This window comes from Clarias gariepinus, chromosome 2, assembly GCF_024256425.1.
Source record: "Clarias gariepinus isolate MV-2021 ecotype Netherlands chromosome 2, CGAR_prim_01v2, whole genome shotgun sequence".
Classification (NCBI taxonomy): Eukaryota; Metazoa; Chordata; class Actinopteri; order Siluriformes; family Clariidae; genus Clarias; species Clarias gariepinus.
In genome coordinates this window covers 46,810,590-46,831,669 of record NC_071101.1, presented here as the reverse complement: position 1 = coordinate 46,831,669, position 21,080 = coordinate 46,810,590, and the positions used below count along the sequence as shown (strand labels likewise).

General features: G+C 38.1%; 1 protein-coding gene and 1 long non-coding RNA gene across 4 annotated transcripts; one reads left to right on the top strand and one right to left on the bottom strand.

Moving 5' to 3' along the window:
* Positions 1 to 1,197: 1,197 nt before the first annotated feature.
* Positions 1,198 to 6,924, bottom strand: LOC128507943 (tripartite motif-containing protein 16-like). Of its 3 annotated transcripts, none has more exons than XM_053479118.1 (6): positions 6,268 to 6,924; positions 3,644 to 3,739; positions 3,227 to 3,460; positions 2,926 to 3,097; positions 2,646 to 2,705; positions 1,198 to 2,098 (listed from the first exon to the last, which is right to left on the bottom strand). In XM_053479118.1, exons 1-6 carry the CDS (start codon positions 6,859 to 6,861, stop codon positions 1,569 to 1,571), a joined length of 1,686 nt encoding a protein of 561 aa, XP_053335093.1. In that variant the 5' UTR covers positions 6,862 to 6,924; the 3' UTR covers positions 1,198 to 1,568. The 3 variants fall into 3 exon arrangements, with proteins under 3 accessions (XP_053335093.1, XP_053335085.1, XP_053335104.1); XM_053479110.1 differs by having other exon boundaries at positions 3,215 to 3,460; positions 6,268 to 6,904; XM_053479129.1 differs by having other exon boundaries at positions 2,646 to 2,732; positions 2,911 to 3,097; positions 6,268 to 6,904.
* Positions 6,925 to 13,038: 6,114 nt separating this feature from the next.
* LOC128508008 (uncharacterized) lies at positions 13,039 to 13,961 on the top strand. The gene is made up of 3 exons (XR_008355849.1): positions 13,039 to 13,273; positions 13,654 to 13,746; positions 13,865 to 13,961. It is a non-coding gene; the product is annotated as an uncharacterized LOC128508008 (long non-coding RNA).
* Positions 13,962 to 21,080: the final 7,119 nt, after the last annotated feature.

The following is a 21,080-nucleotide window of genomic DNA, read 5'->3' as shown; positions in this document are numbered from 1 at the left end:
CTGCCAGGCAGGAGGTCTAGAGGAAGACCAAAGAGGAGATTTATGGATGCAGTGAGAGAGGACATGAAGTTAGTTGGTGTGAGAGAAGAGGATGCAGAGGATAGGGTTAGATGGAGGCAGATGATTCGCTGTGGCGACCCCTGAAAGGGAACAGCCGAAAGACAAAGAAGATTTATTTCTGTTTTTATTTTGTGACTTGATTCTGAGCTTCGGCAGTACGAGTGTATACAGGAGCCGTCATACATTACACATAATATTGTGTGTTTTGTAGGATTCTCTCTTAATCAAGTGTGTTATCCCTAGAATGTTGCCGTGAATATAAATAGTGATGCACTGTTTTGTGTATGATTAAACTCAATGCAGTAATTTTCTCTGTCCTCCTACACAGAACCTGAGCCATGCAGTGTAAAGTGTACGGGTGTGCACACTGGGGGCATCACGTTGCATGTGTGTGCAAAACCAATGCCCTTATTTTTAAAATCTCACTCCAAGCTTTTCTAAAAAGTTGACAGAAATGCATTTTAGGAATAAAATTAAGTATTTTAGGGATAAAAATGATGTGGTAAATTTGTCAACAGACTTTATTATGAAATTAAAAGGAATGATTAAAACACATTAAAACATTTCTACTGTGCATCGAACTTTAACATGTAAAATATCTTTCAATTGTGTTTAATCATGACTGTTTTCCTTAAAATATCACTTTGTAAATTTTATCAATACTTCCATCTACATTTAGTCCAATGATTTTTGGCTGCCAAATGCTGCTGAACAGGTAAGGAGGTGATAAAAACTGATAAGGACTCCATAAATTGGCAAAAAAAAAAAAAAATTAATCATAACTAGATAACGACACTTATGAATTGATACTCACAGTGATACAGGGAACTCCTCAGTCTGGGTGAGTGAGTGGAAAGGGCTCATGGTTTTAAGCTACACCACTTTTCTCAGTGATGGTGTTGAGCTGTTATTCTAATTCTTGGTCTAATTCTAGGACAGGACTCGCTAGAGGTGTTGCAGGATGACATGAATGAAGGAAGGTTGCCTAGGGTTAGTGGCTTTGTGAGTAATAAACCACAGATATTGATTTAAGTCTGTGTTTACACGGTGTTACATACATACAGTATAAAGATATTTATTTAGAAGATTTAAAAATTCACTGCATTACAAACATTTTCTTCAGATATAATTTTTTTTTTTAGCAGATTAAAACAAAAAGTCTTTGCTGAAATATATTTGTGTGTGTGTGTGTGTGTGTGTGTGTGTGGTCAGTTTTAAACATCTACTTTCAATAATGTAAATATAAAGTTATTCTAAAGTGACGTCTGATGTGCCGAATCTCACCACGGCTCTTCACACAGATACAACTTTATAATAATGCATTTAATACATTTAATAATACATCTGTTTATTTTTATTAAACTATATTCAGTGTTAATATTTACTCTTTAATTGTCACTGTGTTAAATTACTGAGCTGTTTGTGCAGCTGGATTGTGTGTTAGTGAGACAGATGACTGAGCAACAATGTGACAATGTGCAGGAATTTTACACAAAACACTACACACTTTATTCTGGATCACACAATCTCACAGTAGAGCCAAACCTATAGAACCCAAACCCAGTGTACAGAGGCTGAGTGAATGTGGTGTGGACTCTGTGGAGGAGCTTCATCGTGTCAGAGACGCTGTAGAAGGACAGAGTTCCTGCACTGTGATCCACATACACTCCTATTCTGGAGGATGATGGAGCTCTGAGATCAGTCTTAATGTTGTTGTGATAGAAAGAGAGAGAAGAAGAAGAACACTCCAGACTCCAGGACTGATTGTTGCGTCCAAACAGACATTCATTACCCCGTCCTTTCTTGCTGATGTCTTTATATGAGACTGATATGAACACACCAGAACCGCTCCACTCCACCTCCCAGTAACAGCGTCCACACACACTCTCCTTACACAACACCTGGCAGTAGGAGTTAAATCTCTCTGGATGATCAGAGTACTGCTGCTCTCTCTCACTGAATCTCACCGCTCTGTTCTTCTCAGACAGAATGAGGTTACGATGTGTCGTGTTGGGATCCAGAGTCAGATAACAGAAATCTAAAATAAAAGAGAAAAAGAAACTGAACAATGTGAACATGTTGGGTTTAATTCACAGAATACTGTATATTCATGTGAAGAGTGAGACAGCTGTCTGTGTGCGCTGATATCTGAGGGAGAAATGTCTCAATGTTCATTCAGATTTTAATCTAAAGAAATAAAAAACTGTTATTTATTCCAATTTGTCAGTATTTAGTGTTTTCTATTCTTCTAATGGAAGATATAATACTTTATTATTATTATTATTATTATTATTATTATTATTATCCATATTTTTTATGTGTGTAATATACATTTCAGGAAATCTTCTCTGTTCTCTCTGTTACACTCTCTCTCTCACACACACACACACACACGCACACACACACACACACACACACACACACACACACACACAACATTCCTGCACATCACTTGTCTGTATTTAATATTTTCTAAGCTGCTTCTAAAGGAAACAGTACTCTATAGACCTGATAAACCTGTGTGTGTGTGTGTGTGTGTGTGTGTGTGTGTGTGTGTGTGTGTGTGTGTGTGTGTGTGTGTGTACATTTCAGAAACTCTTCTCTGCTCTGTGGCTCTGGTAGTGAAAAGATCTGAACTGCTGCAGCTGTGGAGAGAAAAATGGAAATGAAGACAAAAAGCATCATCAGGTTGTAAAAGATGGAAACAGTTTAAAGTGATACAGTCAGTTTATTCATTTTAAATCAGTATTTTAGTTCAAACTGTCTGCAGGAAGGTCAGCAGCAGCATTGCTAAGAAATAAGACTTGACAGAGCGAGTAAAGACGTCCATCATTGTGTTTCTCCAGCAGGAACAGCTCCTCTTACCATGTGGAGGGATTTTGTTGAATTCCTCCTCACAGAATTCCTCGAGTCTCTTCTTCAGATCTGAGAGAGAATTCCTCACTCCATCAAATGAGAGATGTTGATGGACACTGATGCTGGATGTCTGAAAGTCTGGTCTGCCAATTTCAGGAGACTGACGTCCAGAAGCTAAAGCCTACAGAAAGCAGATTAAATGTAAAACACACTTGTGACATCAGAGGACATTCACTGTTCCATTAACAGGAGGTGTTTTAGAGAGTGTGTGAGGAACAGCTGTGTGTGTAGATCAGACAGTGAGTGTTACCTGGAGGAACTGGATGTGATCGTGTGTGTGTGAAAGCTGCTCCAGCTCAGTGAGTCTCCTCTGAAGATCAGCAATCTCCTGCTCCAGTTGCTCCAGGAGTCGTTCAGCTCGACTCAGTTCAGTCTTCTCCTGAGCTCTGATCAGCTCCGTCACCTCCGAGCGCTTTTTCTCCATGGAGCTGATCAGCTCAGTAAAGATCCTCTCACTGTCCTCCACTGCTGTCTGTGCACTCAGCTGTTAGGACAGACACACACACACACACACACACACACACACACACACACACACACACACACACACACACACAGGATTTAAAGCTCATCTATCATTCCCTCTCTTACTGCGACTCTAAATGACTCCATGTTGTCCATGTTGTGTGTGTTTCTAGGAGCAGCTCTGTCTCTGCTCACTGCTCACCTTTATAGTGTTCACAGCCTGTTTCAGCTCCTGCACCTTCTTCTGCTTCTCCTGGATTCTCTGCTGGGATTTCATCTGCTTCTCCTTTAACTCACTCTGAGGACAGAACAGTTACATTCAGCTTTTTATAAAGTACTTACATAGTAAGATAATTCATTACATACATGTTTTCTTTCTCTCTCTGTTTGAATTTGAAATTGATGTTTAAATCATATAATTCACTAGAGCACATGCAGTGATGGTGACCGTGACACATACGCCTATCAGAATGTAGAGGAATGTTTATATCATGTGACATATTCAGATGTGAGTGACAGGTGAAGCTTGTGGTTAGTTCAGTCAAAATGTGGAACCATAAGAAGCTGACAGTCAGATTTAGATATCGGTGCCATGGGCAGCCACACAGAACAGCATGTTGGTGAAGCAGCACAATGCAGACGTGAAACAATAATAAATAAATTGTAATGGTGGTGACATTTGTGTGATCAGTTTACTGTTCCTTCAATGGAGGTTACATTTTTCATGCCACCGTATGGTTGGTGCCCTGATTCTAGTTTGTGAGGCAGGTTACTGCCCAAGAAGATCTCTCACTGAGTGTACGAGACGGGGAGGGGAGGAGAGGTGGACACTACCTCAGGTCTCACCACTGGAAGTCTGAGTACAGGGAAGTGCAGGATCACTCAGTCACTGAGTAAACCACAGTTCATTCATAATACTGTCTACATACACTATAGAACATCACAGACATGGTGGATTCTTATAGTTTGTGTAAAATTATTAATAATAATATAAAACCAGTCTACACACTCCTGTGATGAAATGGTTTGTCCTGAGATTAGCCAGATAGAAAAAAAGAAAAGATAATAAAATGTAAAATCCATGTCAGATGCCCAGTTTATAAATGTATGTATGTAATAAAGTTTTTCATGCCGCTGTAAAAGGAGTTACGGTGAGTATAACACCTATGTGGGTTAACATGTCGTGCTGTGTTGCTAGCTTACATTACACTGGTTAACACAGAACAGATGATTTTACAGTTTCACACGATAATGTCTGTAGCCTGATGCAGAACCATAACAACATAATGTTTAGTTAACTTTCACTGAGGCGTCATTATAAAGGTTTTCTGTGATTGTATTGAGGTCCAGCGCTGTATCAGGGGAACTTCCAGTGATAACATTATGCTGTTATTTTGGCTTTGTTGTAATACAGTATTTTAAGTTTCTCTCAAGCATAATTAATTCCAGAAGCGACTCGTAAATTAAAGTGAATATGAATAAAAGTTCATATATTATACAGACTAATTATTCACAGAATTATATATTTATATTTATGTTTATTTATTTATTTTCATGATTATGGCTCTCATCTAATGAAAACCAAAAATTCAGTATCTCAGAAAATTAGAATATTGTGAAAAAGTTCAATATTGAAGACTCATGGTGTCACACTCTAATCAGATAATTAACTTAAAACACCCGCAAAGATTTCCTGAGCCTTTAAATGGTCTCTCAGTCTGGTTCAGTAGGCTGACTGTTCACAGAGTGCTGTATCCAAGTACATTAATGGAAAGATGAATAGAAGGAAAAAAAATGTGATAGAAAAAGGTGCACAAGCAACAGGGATAATTTCATTTGGAAATCGAGGTCCCAGAATCTGAAGGAAGAGAGAAAAGGGACAGAATCCAAGTCGGTGGTGGTTTGGGGAGCGATGTCATTCTTTGGTGTTGCTCCACTGTGTTTTATCAGGTCCAAGGTCAGAACAGCATCTACCAGGAAGTCTTAGAGCACTTTATGCTTCCCTCTGCTGATCAGCTTTATGGAGAAGCTCATTTAATTTTCCAGTAGGACTTGGCACACTGCCAGAAGTACTAATACCTGGTTTAAGGACCATGGTGTATGTGTGTTTGATTGGCCAGGAAAGTCCCCCAACCTAAAGCCCAATAAGAAAATGTATGAAGTATTGTAAAAAGAAGATGTGAGACACCAGACCCAACAACGCAGAAGAACTAAAAAATGCTTTCAGAGCAACCTGGGCTTCCATACAGTAACACCTCAGCAGTGCCACAGACTGATTACCTTCATGCCACGCCTCATTGCTGCAATAATTCATGCAAAGGGAGCCCTGACCAGGTACTGAGTACTGTACATGTTCATACTTTTCAGTACTCCAACATTTCGGTGTTTAAAATCTTTTCTCCTTTTTTATTAATCTTAAGTAATATTCTAATTTTCTGAGATACTGGATTTGGGCTTTTCATTAGCTGTAAGCCATAATCATCAAAATTAAAAGAAATAAACACTTGCAATCATATCAGTCTGTGTGTAATCAATCTATATAATATACGAGTTTCACTTTTAAAACTGAATTACTGAAATTAATCACCTTTTTGCTGACATTCTAATTTACTGAGATGCAACTGTGTGTGTGTGTGTGTGTGTGTGTATTCATGTATATCTCAAACAATATCTAGCCAAACAGTCACACACTAATATTTCATATCTTATACATTAAATATTAATAGTAATATTACTTTTATGAGTAACTAACACAACACTGTGCACATGTTTCTAGATATAAACTATAATTAAGAACCTCATCCTGGAAATCTTTCTCATTCTCACCTGTTTCTTAGCTCTTTCTGCTGCGGCTGTGACGGTGTCGTGTCCTTTGTGATTATCCATCGTACACAAATAACAGATACAGGTTTGATCAGTACGGCAGTAGATCTCAATCAGCTTGTTATGTTCAGAGCAGATCTTCTCTTGGAGTTTTGCTGAAGCTTCAATTAATGTGTGTTGTTTCCAGGAAGAAACTTCATAATGAGGTTTCAGATGAGTTTCACAAAATGAAGCTAAACACGTGAGACAGGACTTGACGGCCTTGTGTTTTTCCCCGGTGCAGAAATCACACTCCACATCTCCAGGTCCAGCGTAACAGTGAGCAGGAGAAGCAGCTTGGACATCAGTCTTCTTCTTCAGTTTCTCCACCACTTCAGCCAGCATGTTGTTTCTGCGTAGAACAGGCCTTGGAGTGAAAGTGTCTCTGCACTGAGGACAGCTGTAGACGCCCTTCTGATCCTCCTGATCCCAGCAGCCATTAATACACACCTTACAGAAACTGTGACCACAGGGGAGAGTCACCGGATCCTTCAGGAGATCCAGACACACTGGACAGATGAACTGATCCTGATCTACTGAAATACTGGCCTCAGCCATTTTCCTGAAGTCACAGAGAGAGAGAGAGAGAGAGAGAGAGAGAGAGCGAGAGAGAGAGAGAGAGAGAGAGAGACAGTCTGAGTTTCGTTTTCTTTGACAATAACTTCCTGGTTCTGTGTGTGTGTGTGTGTAAGAGAGAGAGTGTGTGAGAGGAGGAGCTAAAATCGAGAGTGGTTATGAATGCTCTTCTGTTAACTGTTTCATCACACTTTAGTCCATGAATATGTGGAGATGTTTTTTTTTCCCCTATATACAAACAGATAAAGTAATTATTTGGCCTTGTTAATGAATACATTTTTAACTGTTTATTTATTCATTTATTCATTCATTTATTTATGTTTATTTTTATAGTTTTCAAATTTTTACTACTTTTCCTCGCTCACAGTGGATGTTTCAATGTGGTGTGTATGTGAAACCCATAACATAATGTATCGCGCACAAAATACTTTGGTCAAATGTATTTTTTTTTTCTAATGGAAGAAACAAATACTTACAGTATAGTTTTTGAAACATTTTCAAATGCTTGATTCACATTCACACAATATTAACATTAGTAAAATCAGCTAAAATATTGTTCATTGAATTAAGAATGTAAATAGTAATTAATAACTCTATTGGTATTATGACTATATTTATTGTCTGTCACTGTTTAACTGTAGTGAAGCACTTTGAGATCCATATTCTGTCTGAATAGAGTTATTCTAATGATTGTAGGTAAATAGACAGAGACAGTTTGAGTCAGTACTTTATCAGTACTGTGTTTAATGTGACGTATCACTCCAGAGTTCTCGTTTCCTCGAAACGAGGGCTCTATTTCTGGCCCCAAAGCACTTCCTCCAGCAATTGAGAGTCTACTATGTCCTAGTGCGGGTGGACAACACTATGACAGTCTCATATACAGTAGTTGATCAATTGGAATGGTTATTACCGTCGCGCTCACCGCCGTGTAAAAACATCAGCAGCCAAAATAAATCAGTTGCATTTTAAAGTCATTCGTAAAATGGCCGCCAGGTGGCGCAAAGTGACATTTTCGCTCGTTGCAGTAAATACAATAGCGACTGTTATACAGCGTATCTCTGTATCTGTTTATTGTTATTTAAGTTCTGGATTATTTTAGGTACTTTAAACACATTGTTGGGTTGCTCGTGTTGGCTCATATGAGATGTAGTTTACAAATGAACACCTGGTTGGGTTATTTTGACCCAACAACTGGTTTATTCATTATTCTTTCGTTTCTCCAAATATCAGCCTGCAGAATGTTCGAAATATTACTGTTATTGTGTCACAGGTGTAAAATGCCAGTGTTCACTTGTGTCTTTAGTTAAACAGGAACTGCTTTTTAAGAGAGGCACAAAGATGTATGACTGTGTATAGGGTGTAAAAATGGGCTTTTACAACCTCACACTCCTTCTTCATAGTGCACTGTTCCTGTTCGCACTGTGTCACTCTGAATGTTTGTTTGCACGGCCATATTTACAGTATACACCATAAATGTGCCTTCTGTGTATAAGATCATCTGTCTCCCTCTTCCCTCAATCCTGGACATTTACTTTGCACTAGGTGAAAGAGGTGACATTTATATGTTTATAAGTACGAAAAATACACAAATGTCAGGACGTGTCAGAACTACTTCAGAGCCCATAAACCTGCAGACCCCTAAATAATGAGTAAAGGCCAAACCCACTCATTTATACTGTTACTTTCACACCACAGCAGTGTAATTGTGTCCCTGAGAGGTTGCTATCATGTTTTGTTTTTATTATTTTTTTTTATCAAAACTTGTTTGCTGTTCATTGTTAAATTATCATATTGTTACAAATGTGCATATTATATATATATTGCTTACATGTTACACATCATTAATACTGTTTGTATTGGCCAATAAAGATGATTTTATACTGATTTTATTCTATATTTTACAGAGTTATTGGATGACCATCTTGTAAAACCTGAATTTTGTCTTGTTACTAGGAACTTACTAACATACCTGAAGCAAAAGAAGTATTGTAATATTTGCATGAATTCTAGCTTTTATACCATACCAACATTTCTTGGGGTGGTGAACAGCCTACCATAAATATGGTACCATGCTGGTATGCTGGTGACCAGCATCGTAATGCTGTGTCGCTGGTGCTGGTATGCTGGTCACCCTGCTTATGCTAGTGCTGGTGGGGGGAAAAAACAGCATAGACCAGCAATTATACCAGCATATGTTATGTTTTGGTGCTGGTATGCTGAGGACCAGCATCAGTAAAGTGACTGACAGACCAGCACCAACATCATGGCACTATAATGCTGGTCACGAGCATACCAGCACCAAAACACAACATGTGCTGGTATAATTGCTGGGCTATGTTGTTTTTGTTTTTATTTTTTTTGTAAAAGGACTCAGGGCCCCATTCTATGTATATTTAGAATAGACAGGCTACATATTTAACTCACTGTTTACTTGTCTTTATTATGTGCAACTGTTAAGGACATCCTTGTACTCAACAATAAGCGTCCATCAATTCTGTAGGCACACACACGGTCACAGTATCATTTAGTTGTGAGTGCAGGTGAAAAGAGAGATGATGTCCTAATTTAGTAGGGGACAGTTTATAGCAAAGAAGGTGTTCCACATACCACCAGTCATAGTCAGTAGAGAGGAATGAAACCTCATTATTCAGTAAGTAGGTCAGTAATGTTTTGGGGAACTTTTCCCCACTTATACAAACATGCCATTTAAGCATGCAATCTGTACCATCAACAGTATAAGAGTGACAAAGTCACAATGCGAAAAAATGTCATTTTGGCCCATGTGAACCTATGGACAGTGCAGTTTGAGGGGAAGCATTGCTTCTTTAAAAGGGTAGTGCATGATGCATGTTAACTTGGTTTCTGTGTCAGCTCCTCCAGACATTGCCCAAGTCATCATTTTGTCGCATTTGCCCATTTGCATGTGCACTTTATTTTGTCTGAAAAACATAGATGGTTCTTTGTTTACTTAAAATGTCAATGTCAATCTATCTTGTCCCAGCTAGCTAGCTAATTATGTCTCTAAGTTAGCTAGTTAGTTTTTTGTTAATTTATGTTGTTAATTTATGATGTATGTAGCACCTTGGTCCTGGAGGAGCGTTGTTTCTTTCACTGTGTACTGAACTGTATATCATTGAAGTAACAATAAAAGTCTACTTGGCTTGACTTGACATGAATTTTGCAAGATGTCCCTAAAGGTTTGGCAATTTCCAAATAATCAATATATAGCTGCACTAATAATCTTAACTCTTTAGCAGACAGTAACTCATTTTGTTGCTAGTCAATTCCATCAGTGTGAGATCTATAACACCCCACCTCTGAATTTTCTTCAGTAATCTTGGAGAGAATTTTGAAACAAAGCCTGAATTACTGTTAGAACTTAAACATTCAATGTCCAGATTGTAGCAAGTTACAGATGTGGCCATTAAGACTGCGCGTGCTTCCCGTCAGATGCCGCAATTTAGCGCGCGGCGTGCCACGGCTTGCCTTAAGCAACATTTGGGAATTTAAATAAATGTGTTGTGCTTTACTTAATATCCACAAGATGGCGCATGGAAAGACTTTATCTAAAAGCCGGACCAAGTACTGTACAACGAAGAACTCTGTATAATTACTTAGCCTAAAACAATATTGTTTCCAATGCTGAAGCACACATTAATTTTATTTTGTTTTACAACAAATATTTCATGATGAATGTGTGTATATGTGCTTCATATTATTTTCATAATGATGAAATGAGATGCCCAAATTCGTACTTTAAAATTCCTAATACGTTTCTTATATAGTTTTTGTAATGTCTTAACAGGGACAACACAGTGAAAGACATGGCAATGTCTCTGTTTAAATGGCCTTGAAATTAATTTAATTTCCTGATAGTAGGCTATCTGAGTGTTAACTATGTGAATGTCCTGATTCGTGAATATGCCAACATTCAAATTTAAGCAAAGTAAATGTTAACACAGTGAGCCTTTAGATTTTATCATGTGTAACACTCGCGTAGCCAGAAATCAGACACTGGGTGTGCATCAGAAAAAGTGGGTGTGTTATTAGCAGATAAATGTGCAAAAATTATATAATAAAACTATATAAGCTACAAAGCCTTTATAAGACTCTACCTTTATTTAAGTGCACTCACAATGACGACAAAACCTTATGATGTTGTAAAATAATGAAAGTAAACAGGGTGCGCTATTCTGGTTCCAGTGAACTTGAGCGCATCAGAAAAAGGACCCCAAAACTCCTTGTATACTCGCCTCACAGACATGAAAATCACATACTTGCAGAAAGTGAAATGCCTGCTTTTATATAAACTAATGGAAAAGAAATTTCAGATTATGTAAGTCGAATGAAACGTGAATTACAGGCGCGTCCACTTCTGTGGAGATGATAAGATGACATGATTACCTTCATCACAGTCGAAACCAAAGGCATCACTATTTTATTAATGAATTATTACGATGGTCAGACTCAGTCTCCTTGCTGTTTTTCCCCGACACATTAGTCTACTTCTGTCGATGCACTCTGAAAAACTTTATACGTACAGTTGAAATTAAAGAGGAGCATCACGATGTTCAACATCTCATTTAAATTAAATTAAGAAATATTGTAAAAATATTTAGACTATAGCTAAAAATAATCCTGCATCTATTTTTAGGTGTTCCAGCTGCCACTGTTCCTATACGGCTCTAGTTAAATTTATTTTCTATTGAATTTCTTTTTATTCACATTTATTTATCTATAAGCTTTTATTTTTAAGGTATCAGAGGGTTGTATAATCATTTCACTGCATATCGTACTGTGTATGACTGTATGTGACAAATCAAATGTGGAATGTGAAGTTTTACACTGTGCCTTTAAGGGTTGGTGCAGTACCATGATTGCACACTGGAGGCCGCTATGTTGATTTTCTGACAGGGGTAAGCGAAGAAGAAAAGAAACGCACACGGTGCTTAGCTCTGCAAAAGAAGAGACTTTTTGTTAGAAGGTTCTTGTTTTTTATTTGCAAATCGTTCATTGTTTCAACAGGAGTTCTGATTAAAAGAGAAAAAATGCATTTTTTTGTGAAATTTTTGCTTGTTTGACTGACAAACATGTTTTAACTTAATAATGGTCATATACATATGTAACGGAGTTTAATTAAGTTGATTAAATTGATGCAGAAATTGTGAAAACACGCCATTGGTTGCGCTCTGCTGTATCCACGTCCATCACAAATAGGGGGCGGAGCTACACAAACGGCAGCAGTTTTCATACTGACTTTCTGCTGGTGAGACGCATTGATGATTGCTCTGTCTTATTAACTCGGTTTGGAAAGATTTTCAAGCATAAAACCGACATTTTATACTATACACGCGTTATTACTTCGGTTTGTGAGCTTCTAGTATGTGTTTATTTATGAAAACATATTAAGAATAATGTGTATTAGGCTGCTTGTAAACTCTGAACCTCTGTTTACTTCATTTAAGACTCAAACATCATCAATGATCTGCAATATAACCAACTTATGGTGCTGTTTATCCCAGGCCGATAAAGACAGCCTTGAGTGACCATCCACCTGATTCGCAGCGTAGATTATTTCACCATCACCCCCCCCCCCCCCCCCCCCCCCACACACACACACACACACACATATGTATATATACAGTATAATCCCAGCGGGCACAAGACATGTAATCCACGTGGATTTCTGGTGGATATTTGGTGAAGTGGTGGATCCACCAATTTTCACCTGATATCCACGTTGATTCCACGTGGTTTTAGGCACGTGGAAAACCTGTTCTAAATTAATGTGGAATCCACATGGAGTTTTAGATCTACATTATTCTTCGCCCATTTCCACGTGGATATCACGTGAAAAATAATTTTGTACCACCTATTGATGGTTGCTGGATTTAATTTTGAATGCATATTTTGTACGCTTTTACATAAATGTGACAATCATTAATTAACATTAAACACACTCTAAAATAAAATGACGCATATGACACGTCCAATGTGTTCTAAAGTTGAACACATGAGCCAAAATGTGTTCTAAAATGGCATTTTCAAAATGTATTACTGATCGCCTAAATGCCACATCTGACTACAACGTACACTGGATTTGCAAACTAAAAAGTAGTTCAGAACACCGATGTGCTATTAGAGGCGACACATAGGCGTCGCTGCGCAGAGTGACTTTGCAGTCTAGCGAGTGGTACTGAGCATGCGCAGTGATCAGCCTTTCCTGGATCCCGTTTTTTTAAGTGGAAGCGCGAAACATTTATAGCTAATAAAAAGAAATTAGAAACTTCGAAATTTGTTTAAATTTGCGGTCTGCTGAAGTTACAAAGTACCCGTGGCAATCGTGTTTCATACAGAGAACATTTGTGTGTGATGTTACAGGGTGAGCACTGAGGTAAGCAGTAATATTCTAGTATGTTCTGTGGCAGTTAGTGTAGGTTCTAACCGACGCGGTTAGCTTGATTGTGAATCTATGTATGTAGCTAACGTAGGATTCGAAGCATAACAGGCAATTGCAAACGTTAATTTGTCAAAAATCATAAAAACAGGCTAGTATTTGATGAACAGGTATAATTTGTCATAAATGCAACACCAGCACCATGTATAATATATTATATGCACTGAGGAGTTCTGACAGTGAACACTAACATTCACTTGCAGAATATGTTCCATTAAATACTAAGAATAGGAGAAGGAACTTTTCAGTGTAACTTATGTGGTTACTCTACCCATTTATTTCTTTGAAGATAAATAGATAAGTTTGTTTTCTTTTAGATTCCTTACCAATTCACTTATGTTTCAACTAAACATGAAGGGATCACGAGGGGATAAAACATCATTTGACAGCGCTGTGCAAATTAATAACTGGTAAGTAATTGAATAGTCCCTTGTGGTCGTGTATTTTTTTTATATTAACACAATGATTGTATTGATAAATTGCAGTCCATGCATCTAAATTATACTAAACATTTTTGTCCTTTGACAGACAGTGTAGTAAAGGCGCATGATGTTACAGAAGCCTTTGCCCTCAGCTCCATTGCCAATCGGTTACGAAATGCACCTAAGAGGAAAGAAAGGCTGGATGCAGTATCACTTATTAAGTGTTAAGTAAATGTTTTTGTAATTTTGTTTCTTTTGCTGTTTGAGACAGTTTTCTATCTTCTCTTAGATGTTTTGTTTGTTTAATTAGTCTTTTAGTATTCACATTTTTATGATATTTTAGTATTATGCACTACACCCAGTTTTTATGTGCATTTTGTATTGTTTGTTTTGAAATATGAATAAATTATTAGTTATTACAACTTTTATGTGATTTGTACCTGCTTTACACAGGATGTTGTGGACATTTTGAACTTTGCAGAATTTACGTTGAACACAACACGTATTTTCCATGGGCTTATATCCATGTCTTTTCCAAGTGGTAAAAAACACGTGGATTCCATGTGTCAAATCCACGAATGAATTCGACTTGCCTTTTACGCCTAAATTACCCGTCTTTTCCACGTGGTTTCCACGAGTTTGTGCCCACTGGGATGAATTTACACGAAGCTGAACTCAAACAGCAAAGAGAACATGGCGCGTGTGCGCTCCTTCACGTCGAATCGAGAGATTTATAAGAGATTTATCTTTCCCAGAAATACCACAAACACACATCTATACGTGTTAAATAAGCGCTGTCTTTGCGGAGCTGTACAAAACGCACGCCGGTGTGAGCTGCTTTATAATATATATTAACATATGTTTGCTTTGTAGTGGACCGCGCGCGCACAACCTCTCGCTGGTGAGCGTCTAAATACGACGTTTTAACGGGGTGAGGATAAGAAACACCGCACTGGCAGAAGTGCTAACTAATGATTATGAATGCGTCGGGAAAAACAGCAAGGAAACTGACTGGCCATTTTAATAATTCATTGATAAGTTGACACACACAAACACACACTCACTCTCTCTCTCTTTCACACACACACACACACACACACAGCAGACGAAATCGTCATTAGCACGCCCCTCCCCAAACAGCACAGCGATGAGATACATACATTTAAACAATTTATTCATACAGACGTACCTGTATGTGTGTGTGTATGTATGTATGTATGTGTGTGTATGTATGTGTATGTGATCCTGCATCAGCACGCGTAAAGTTTTCCAGAGCGCACCGGCAGAAGTAGAGCAATGATTATGAATGCTTCGGGAAAAAAGAGCAATGAAACTCACTCTGACCATTTTAATAATTAATAAATAAATTAGTGATTTCTTTGGTTTCGGCTGTGCTGATGGTGATAATGTCATCTCGTCGTCTGTGCACAAGTGAACGCGCCTACAATTCACTTTACATACGAATTACATAATCTAATAATTTGTTTTTCATTGGTTTATATAAAAGCAGACATTTCGGTTCCTATAAGTATATATTTTTCACGTCTGTGAGGCGAGTATACACGGAGTCTCGGCTCATTTTCTGACGCGCTCAAGTTCACTGAAAACAATACAGAATAGCGCACCCTGTTTACTTTCTTTATTTAACAAAATCATAAAGTTTTTTCGTTATTGTGAGCGCACCTAAATAAAATTAGAGTCTTATAAAGCCTGTGTAGCTTATATAGTTTTACTATATAGTTTTTGCACATTAATCTGACAGTGTTTTAATTTTATGGACGTTTAGTTTAATTTATTTCAGTTAATAAATCTACTACAAATTTAAAGAACACAAAATAAAAGATGACGCAAGACCCTACACGTGTAGCTTTTCTAATTACACATAAAATCTAAAAGCTCAGTGTGTTAACGTTTACGTTGCTTAAATTCAATCCTAAAAATATTTTTAAAATAATTGTAATTATAAATTTGTACTGTAATGTTAATACTGTAATTATGAATTCGTTTAATTACAATGTTTCACTTGATTTTATCTGCAACTACATGCGACTATAGCCGAGCTGCGACTCATTAATCCTGGAGAGAACGAACTAAGGCCTGAGGAGTCAGTCTGTAGTTATATAGCGCCTCTCAGCGGTAAAAGCCAGCAAACACACAAACCCAAATGCAGTTGCCGTGCACAGCGACGGTAAAAGTTGCATACTGCCTGTCCACCTACTATATGTATGTGTATGTATGCATGTACTGTATGTGTGACATACATTTCAGAAACTCGTCTCTGCTCTGAGGCTCTGTGAGTAAACTCTGAGCGTTCTCCACTGTGGAGACAGAAAGAAAAAAGGTCAGATGGTAAAACGCCAAGTAAATTTAGAAATCAGAAATGTGTGTAAGTCACATGACTTCAGTCCTGAAGCACCAGAGTGCAGAGTTTCTCAGCTCTAACACAAATTCACGGCGAGTGTTAAAAACTCGAAACAGTGCAGAGTTCAGGACCATCAGGAACAGCTCTTCTTACCATGTGGAGGGATTTTGTTGAATTCCTCCTCACAGAATTCCTCGAGTCTCTTCTTCAGATCTGAGAGAGAATTCCTCACTCCATCAAATGAGGGAGACTGATGTTGAGGTTGACTCAGTTCAGTCTTCTCCCAAGCTTCGATTTGCTCCACTGCTGCCTGTTGGGATGGACACACACACACACACACACACACACACACACACAGGATTTAAAGCTCATCTATCATTCCCTCTCTTACTGCGACTCTAAATGACTCCATGTTGTCCATGTTGTGTGTGTTTCTAGGAGCAGCTCTGTCTCTGCTCACTGCTCACCTTTATAGTGTTCACAGCCTGTTTCAGCTCCTGCACCTTCTTCTGCTTCTCCTTTAACTCACTCTGAGAACAAAATAATTGTATTAATTACATTAATGTGATTATAAATTATGAAAGGATAAATATTAATTGCAGATAAAGTACACTCAGGTTGTTGGTATTGTATATTTCTTTGTATTTATATAGAATACAAACAATGATTTTTTAAATAAACATGTTAAAATAATAAAAATCGTAGGTAGCCCAATCACAACCACACTTTTTCTACTTCACCTTTACCCTTTAAAGACTATTTAAACCAATAATTATCTTTATCGATTTTCCTTCCATTTGTATTCCACTAAAACCTGTACTTTCCCTGTTTAATGAGAGAAATGGCATCCACAAAAATAAGTGCTCGTTGGATCAATACTTAGTTTTAAAACTGTTTGAGGTGGGAAAAGCTGACTCACAGCTGTAAGTAGATCCGAACCCGACGTGTAGTGCTATCTTGGTTAGAACAGGGATCAATATGGTCATGTGCCCACTGAAAGATCTGCTTCACTTCTATTGAAAGCTCTCTGATATAACGTATGAGGAATGGAATGAATCAGCAGCTTTCTTTTATTTACCCTCAACCAAAGTTTCAGCCACCGTGTTCAATTATTCCTTTACAAATACCCCATCTGTAAATGCTTTGTTTGTGTTGCCCCTAAACCCATTCTACTTTAAGTGAACATTGCACACTGCTAGCTGTAAATAAATGTGAAAGGACTCTGGTTGCTGACTCATACTGGACTATCAGTTGTACAGTCTATCAGGAGTATACTACACGCCATCAAATGTTGTATCTCATAGTGGCACTTCACATCACTGCTTGGTATTAATGCCAAACTGGTTTTAGGCTGGTTTTAAACAGGAAGAATAAACATACATTGATCTGCCCGTCCACCTTTGAAGGCTCACTTTTCATAGTCTAAAAAAACCGCAAGATTACTGGCATAGACATTATTCTCATTTATTAGAAAAGCATTAAGATAATCATTAAGAAAATATCATTAAGATAAGTTCCCACCTGTTTCTCAGCTTCATTTGATACAGCATGGCCTTGATGTTTATTCAACATGCACAAGGAGCAAATATAGCTTTGATCAGTGCAGCAGTCAATCTCAATCATCTTGTTGTGTTCAGAGCAGATCTTTTCTGCATCAAATATTGTATATTTGGTTCTATTTTTTTTTAAACAAAAGCAAGACAGACACATCATACAGCACATACAGGCTTCGCACTTTCTCTCAGTGCAGGGATCACACTCCACATCTCCGGGTCCAGTGTCACATTGAGCAGGAGAAGCATCTGGGATGTCGGTCTTCTTCTTCAGTTTCTCCACCACTTCAGCCAGCATGTTATTTCTGCGTAGAACAGGCCTTGAAGTGAAAGTGTCTCTGCATTGAGGACAGCTGTAGACGCCCTTCTGATCCTCCTGATCCCAGTGACCATTAATACACACCTTAACTGTGACTGTGACTGTCCTTCAGGAGATCCAGACACACTGGACAGCTGAACTGGTGCTGATCTACAGCTGCACTGGTGCTAAAATACTGGCCTCAGCCACTTTTCTGCAGTCATAGTAAAAGGAAGAATGAGAGAGAACAGTTTCAGTTTCTTTCTGGTCGCTCTGTGTAAGAGAGAGAGAGATGAGAAGGAGGAGGAGCAGCATGACAGAGAATTGATGAATAATCCTCTGTTAACTGTTTCACCATCCTTCAGTGCATAATTACAGTATAACACATAACACATAACTATAACACTTATTAGGATCAATTTTATGGAACACACAGAATAGGTTTTAAAGCTCTTAAGTGTCTTATTGAGCATTTAGATGCACATAAATTGTCATGCACATACATTGTGTGATCATTTTTGTGTTTATTTTGGATTTATAGTAGTGAGGTATAAGGAGTACTTTTATTTTACTAGCTCCGAAACTGAAAGGGTGCCTTAAATGAATGAGGATAACTCATAAGTCATTTTATATTATAACATTAATAATAATCAGTTGTTCACTTGCACAATCAGCCCAAACCCTGTCATCTCCTCCCTCTCAAACACCTTCAGGCAAACTTGCTGCAATAAAAGTAAAATCAAATCAAAAGAAACTGTACAGAACAAAGCTTGCAGGAGTGTAACCATTGCTTTGTGTGTGTGGTGACAGGACACAGAGCAGTCAAGTGGTTGAAACTGACTAAAATTCAGGGAAACGGGATCAGGTCTCTGTTGATGGATGGACAGATACCAGAGTATAGCACTAGTCCCAGCTGGTAAGCTCCACCTCTAAGCGACTTCCCAAATCATGCACACACAACAATACCCACCTGCACTTAAACGTCCTTATACTGTGGAATGCAATGTGCCCTTAATTGGAAAGACCTGGGACCTGATGTATAAACGTTGCGTACGCCCAAAATAGGCATAGAAATATGCCTACGCATTTTCCCACGCACATATCGGGATTTATAAAAAATAAACTTGGCGTAAATACGTAAGCTGCGCACCGTAAGGATGCTCTTGACCGTGCGTACGCACTCTTTTAGAACAGTATGTGTTTTGGCGACACCAACTGGCCCAAATAGCAATAACTATTTAAAATGAAAAACTTCTAAATTATTCTATTACATCACCCAATAAATCAAATTGCATCAACCTGAATTATCATCAGCATTCTTAACCAGGTGCAAATACTTTGAATTTACTATGTTTTTTAATGAATGGGCTATAAAAAGGTATGTGCGTATATAACATATCATCATAATGGATGCTCTAGCGCTGTTAGAAGACCTTGCTAATGACGCTCTATGGAGGGAGCGTGTTTTCAGAGACCGTGAAGATTTCCTTGCTCATGATGATGATTGGCTCATGAGCCGATTTCAATTCCCAAGAGCCATCCTCTTGGAATTGTGTTCTGAATTACGGCCAGTATTGGAAAGCCCCTTGCGGAGAAACCACACTGTGTGTTCAAGTACAAGTATTGACCACATTAGGCCACTTGGCCACTGGTACTTTCCAGCGAGAGTTGGCAGACCGATCGGGTATGTCGCAGTCATCCCTGAGCCGTGTCATGCCATATGTATGGGATGCCACAGTGGGGATGGCACCCCGATACATCCGTTTTCCTTACACGCAAGCTGAACAAGCCAACATCAAAATGCAATTTGCAGCAATCGCCGGTTTTCCCAATGTAATCGGTGCTATTGACTGCACTCATGTTGCAATAAAGGCACCATCTGAGAATGAATTTGCTTTTGTTAACCGAAAACATTTTCATTCTTTGAACGTGCAGATCATATGTGATGCGCGTATGTCTCTGACAAATGTAGTTGTGAGATGGCCTGGGTCAACTCATGATTCCTACATTTTGTCCAACAGCAGTGTAGGAAACAGACTGCAAACAGGAGCTGTGCGTGATGGATGGCTTCTTGGTAAGTCGGCAGGAGTGCGCATGTAATTGTAATTGAGTAATGATGCAAATGTGTTTAAAGCATACCTTTTAAAAAAGTTTTTTCTTTTAGGTATAATTATAATCTCCAATGATAAACAAACCCACACTTATTTTAATATTTTTAATGCAAAATTTCACATCAATCAATGCAAATTTTCAGGAAACAAAACATGTTTTATAGCATTTAAAAATTAAGTTAAATGTTATATTGAATCAAAATTGCCCTGGAAAAAACAAAAAACTATCTGGAGGCTATTTTACAAGCATGTACTTTCTTTAAAATATTCTTATAATATTGTTTATAATTGTTACCTCTGCCTAGCACTTGAAATGTTATATTAATTGTTCCTTTTTTTTTACATTCATTGTTTTGTTATATTTTCTTTAAAAAAAATTGTAAATGTTTTACCTCTCAGGAGACAGTGGTTATCCCCTTAGAACGTGGCTGCTAACTCCACTAACTAGACCCCAAACCGAACAAGAACGGCGTTATAACGAGAAGCAATGCCGGACGCTGGAGGTGCTTGGATACGTCTGGTGGCACAGTATTGTACAGCCCTACAAAGGTTTGCCGCATTGTGGTGGCTTGCGCAGTGTTGCACAACATTGCTCAAAAAAATGGTATACCTGTTCCATCAAACACCCATACTGAGGATAATGAACCCGACCCTGGCCCTCCTAATGCAGTGCATAATGCTATGGCAATACAGCGGCGTATTAATGTAATAAATGCAATGTAAAAAGGCAAGTGAATTTTTTCACAAGTTCTTTAAGTAAACCACTTATTTCTGACAAAATAGTTTTTATTCCTTTCAGTTCGGAACACACCGCATTAACAGCATGAACCATGTGACGTTGGGTCTGCATGACTTCTTCCGTCAGTACACGCCTTGAGTTACCAGCGCTCGGTGGTGGCACAAAGGATGATGATGATGCACTGGATTTTTAATTAAAGGTTGTATTGCATATCTGTAAATGTGTGAAATAAAATGTGCACTTAATGACTTGCTTTTGT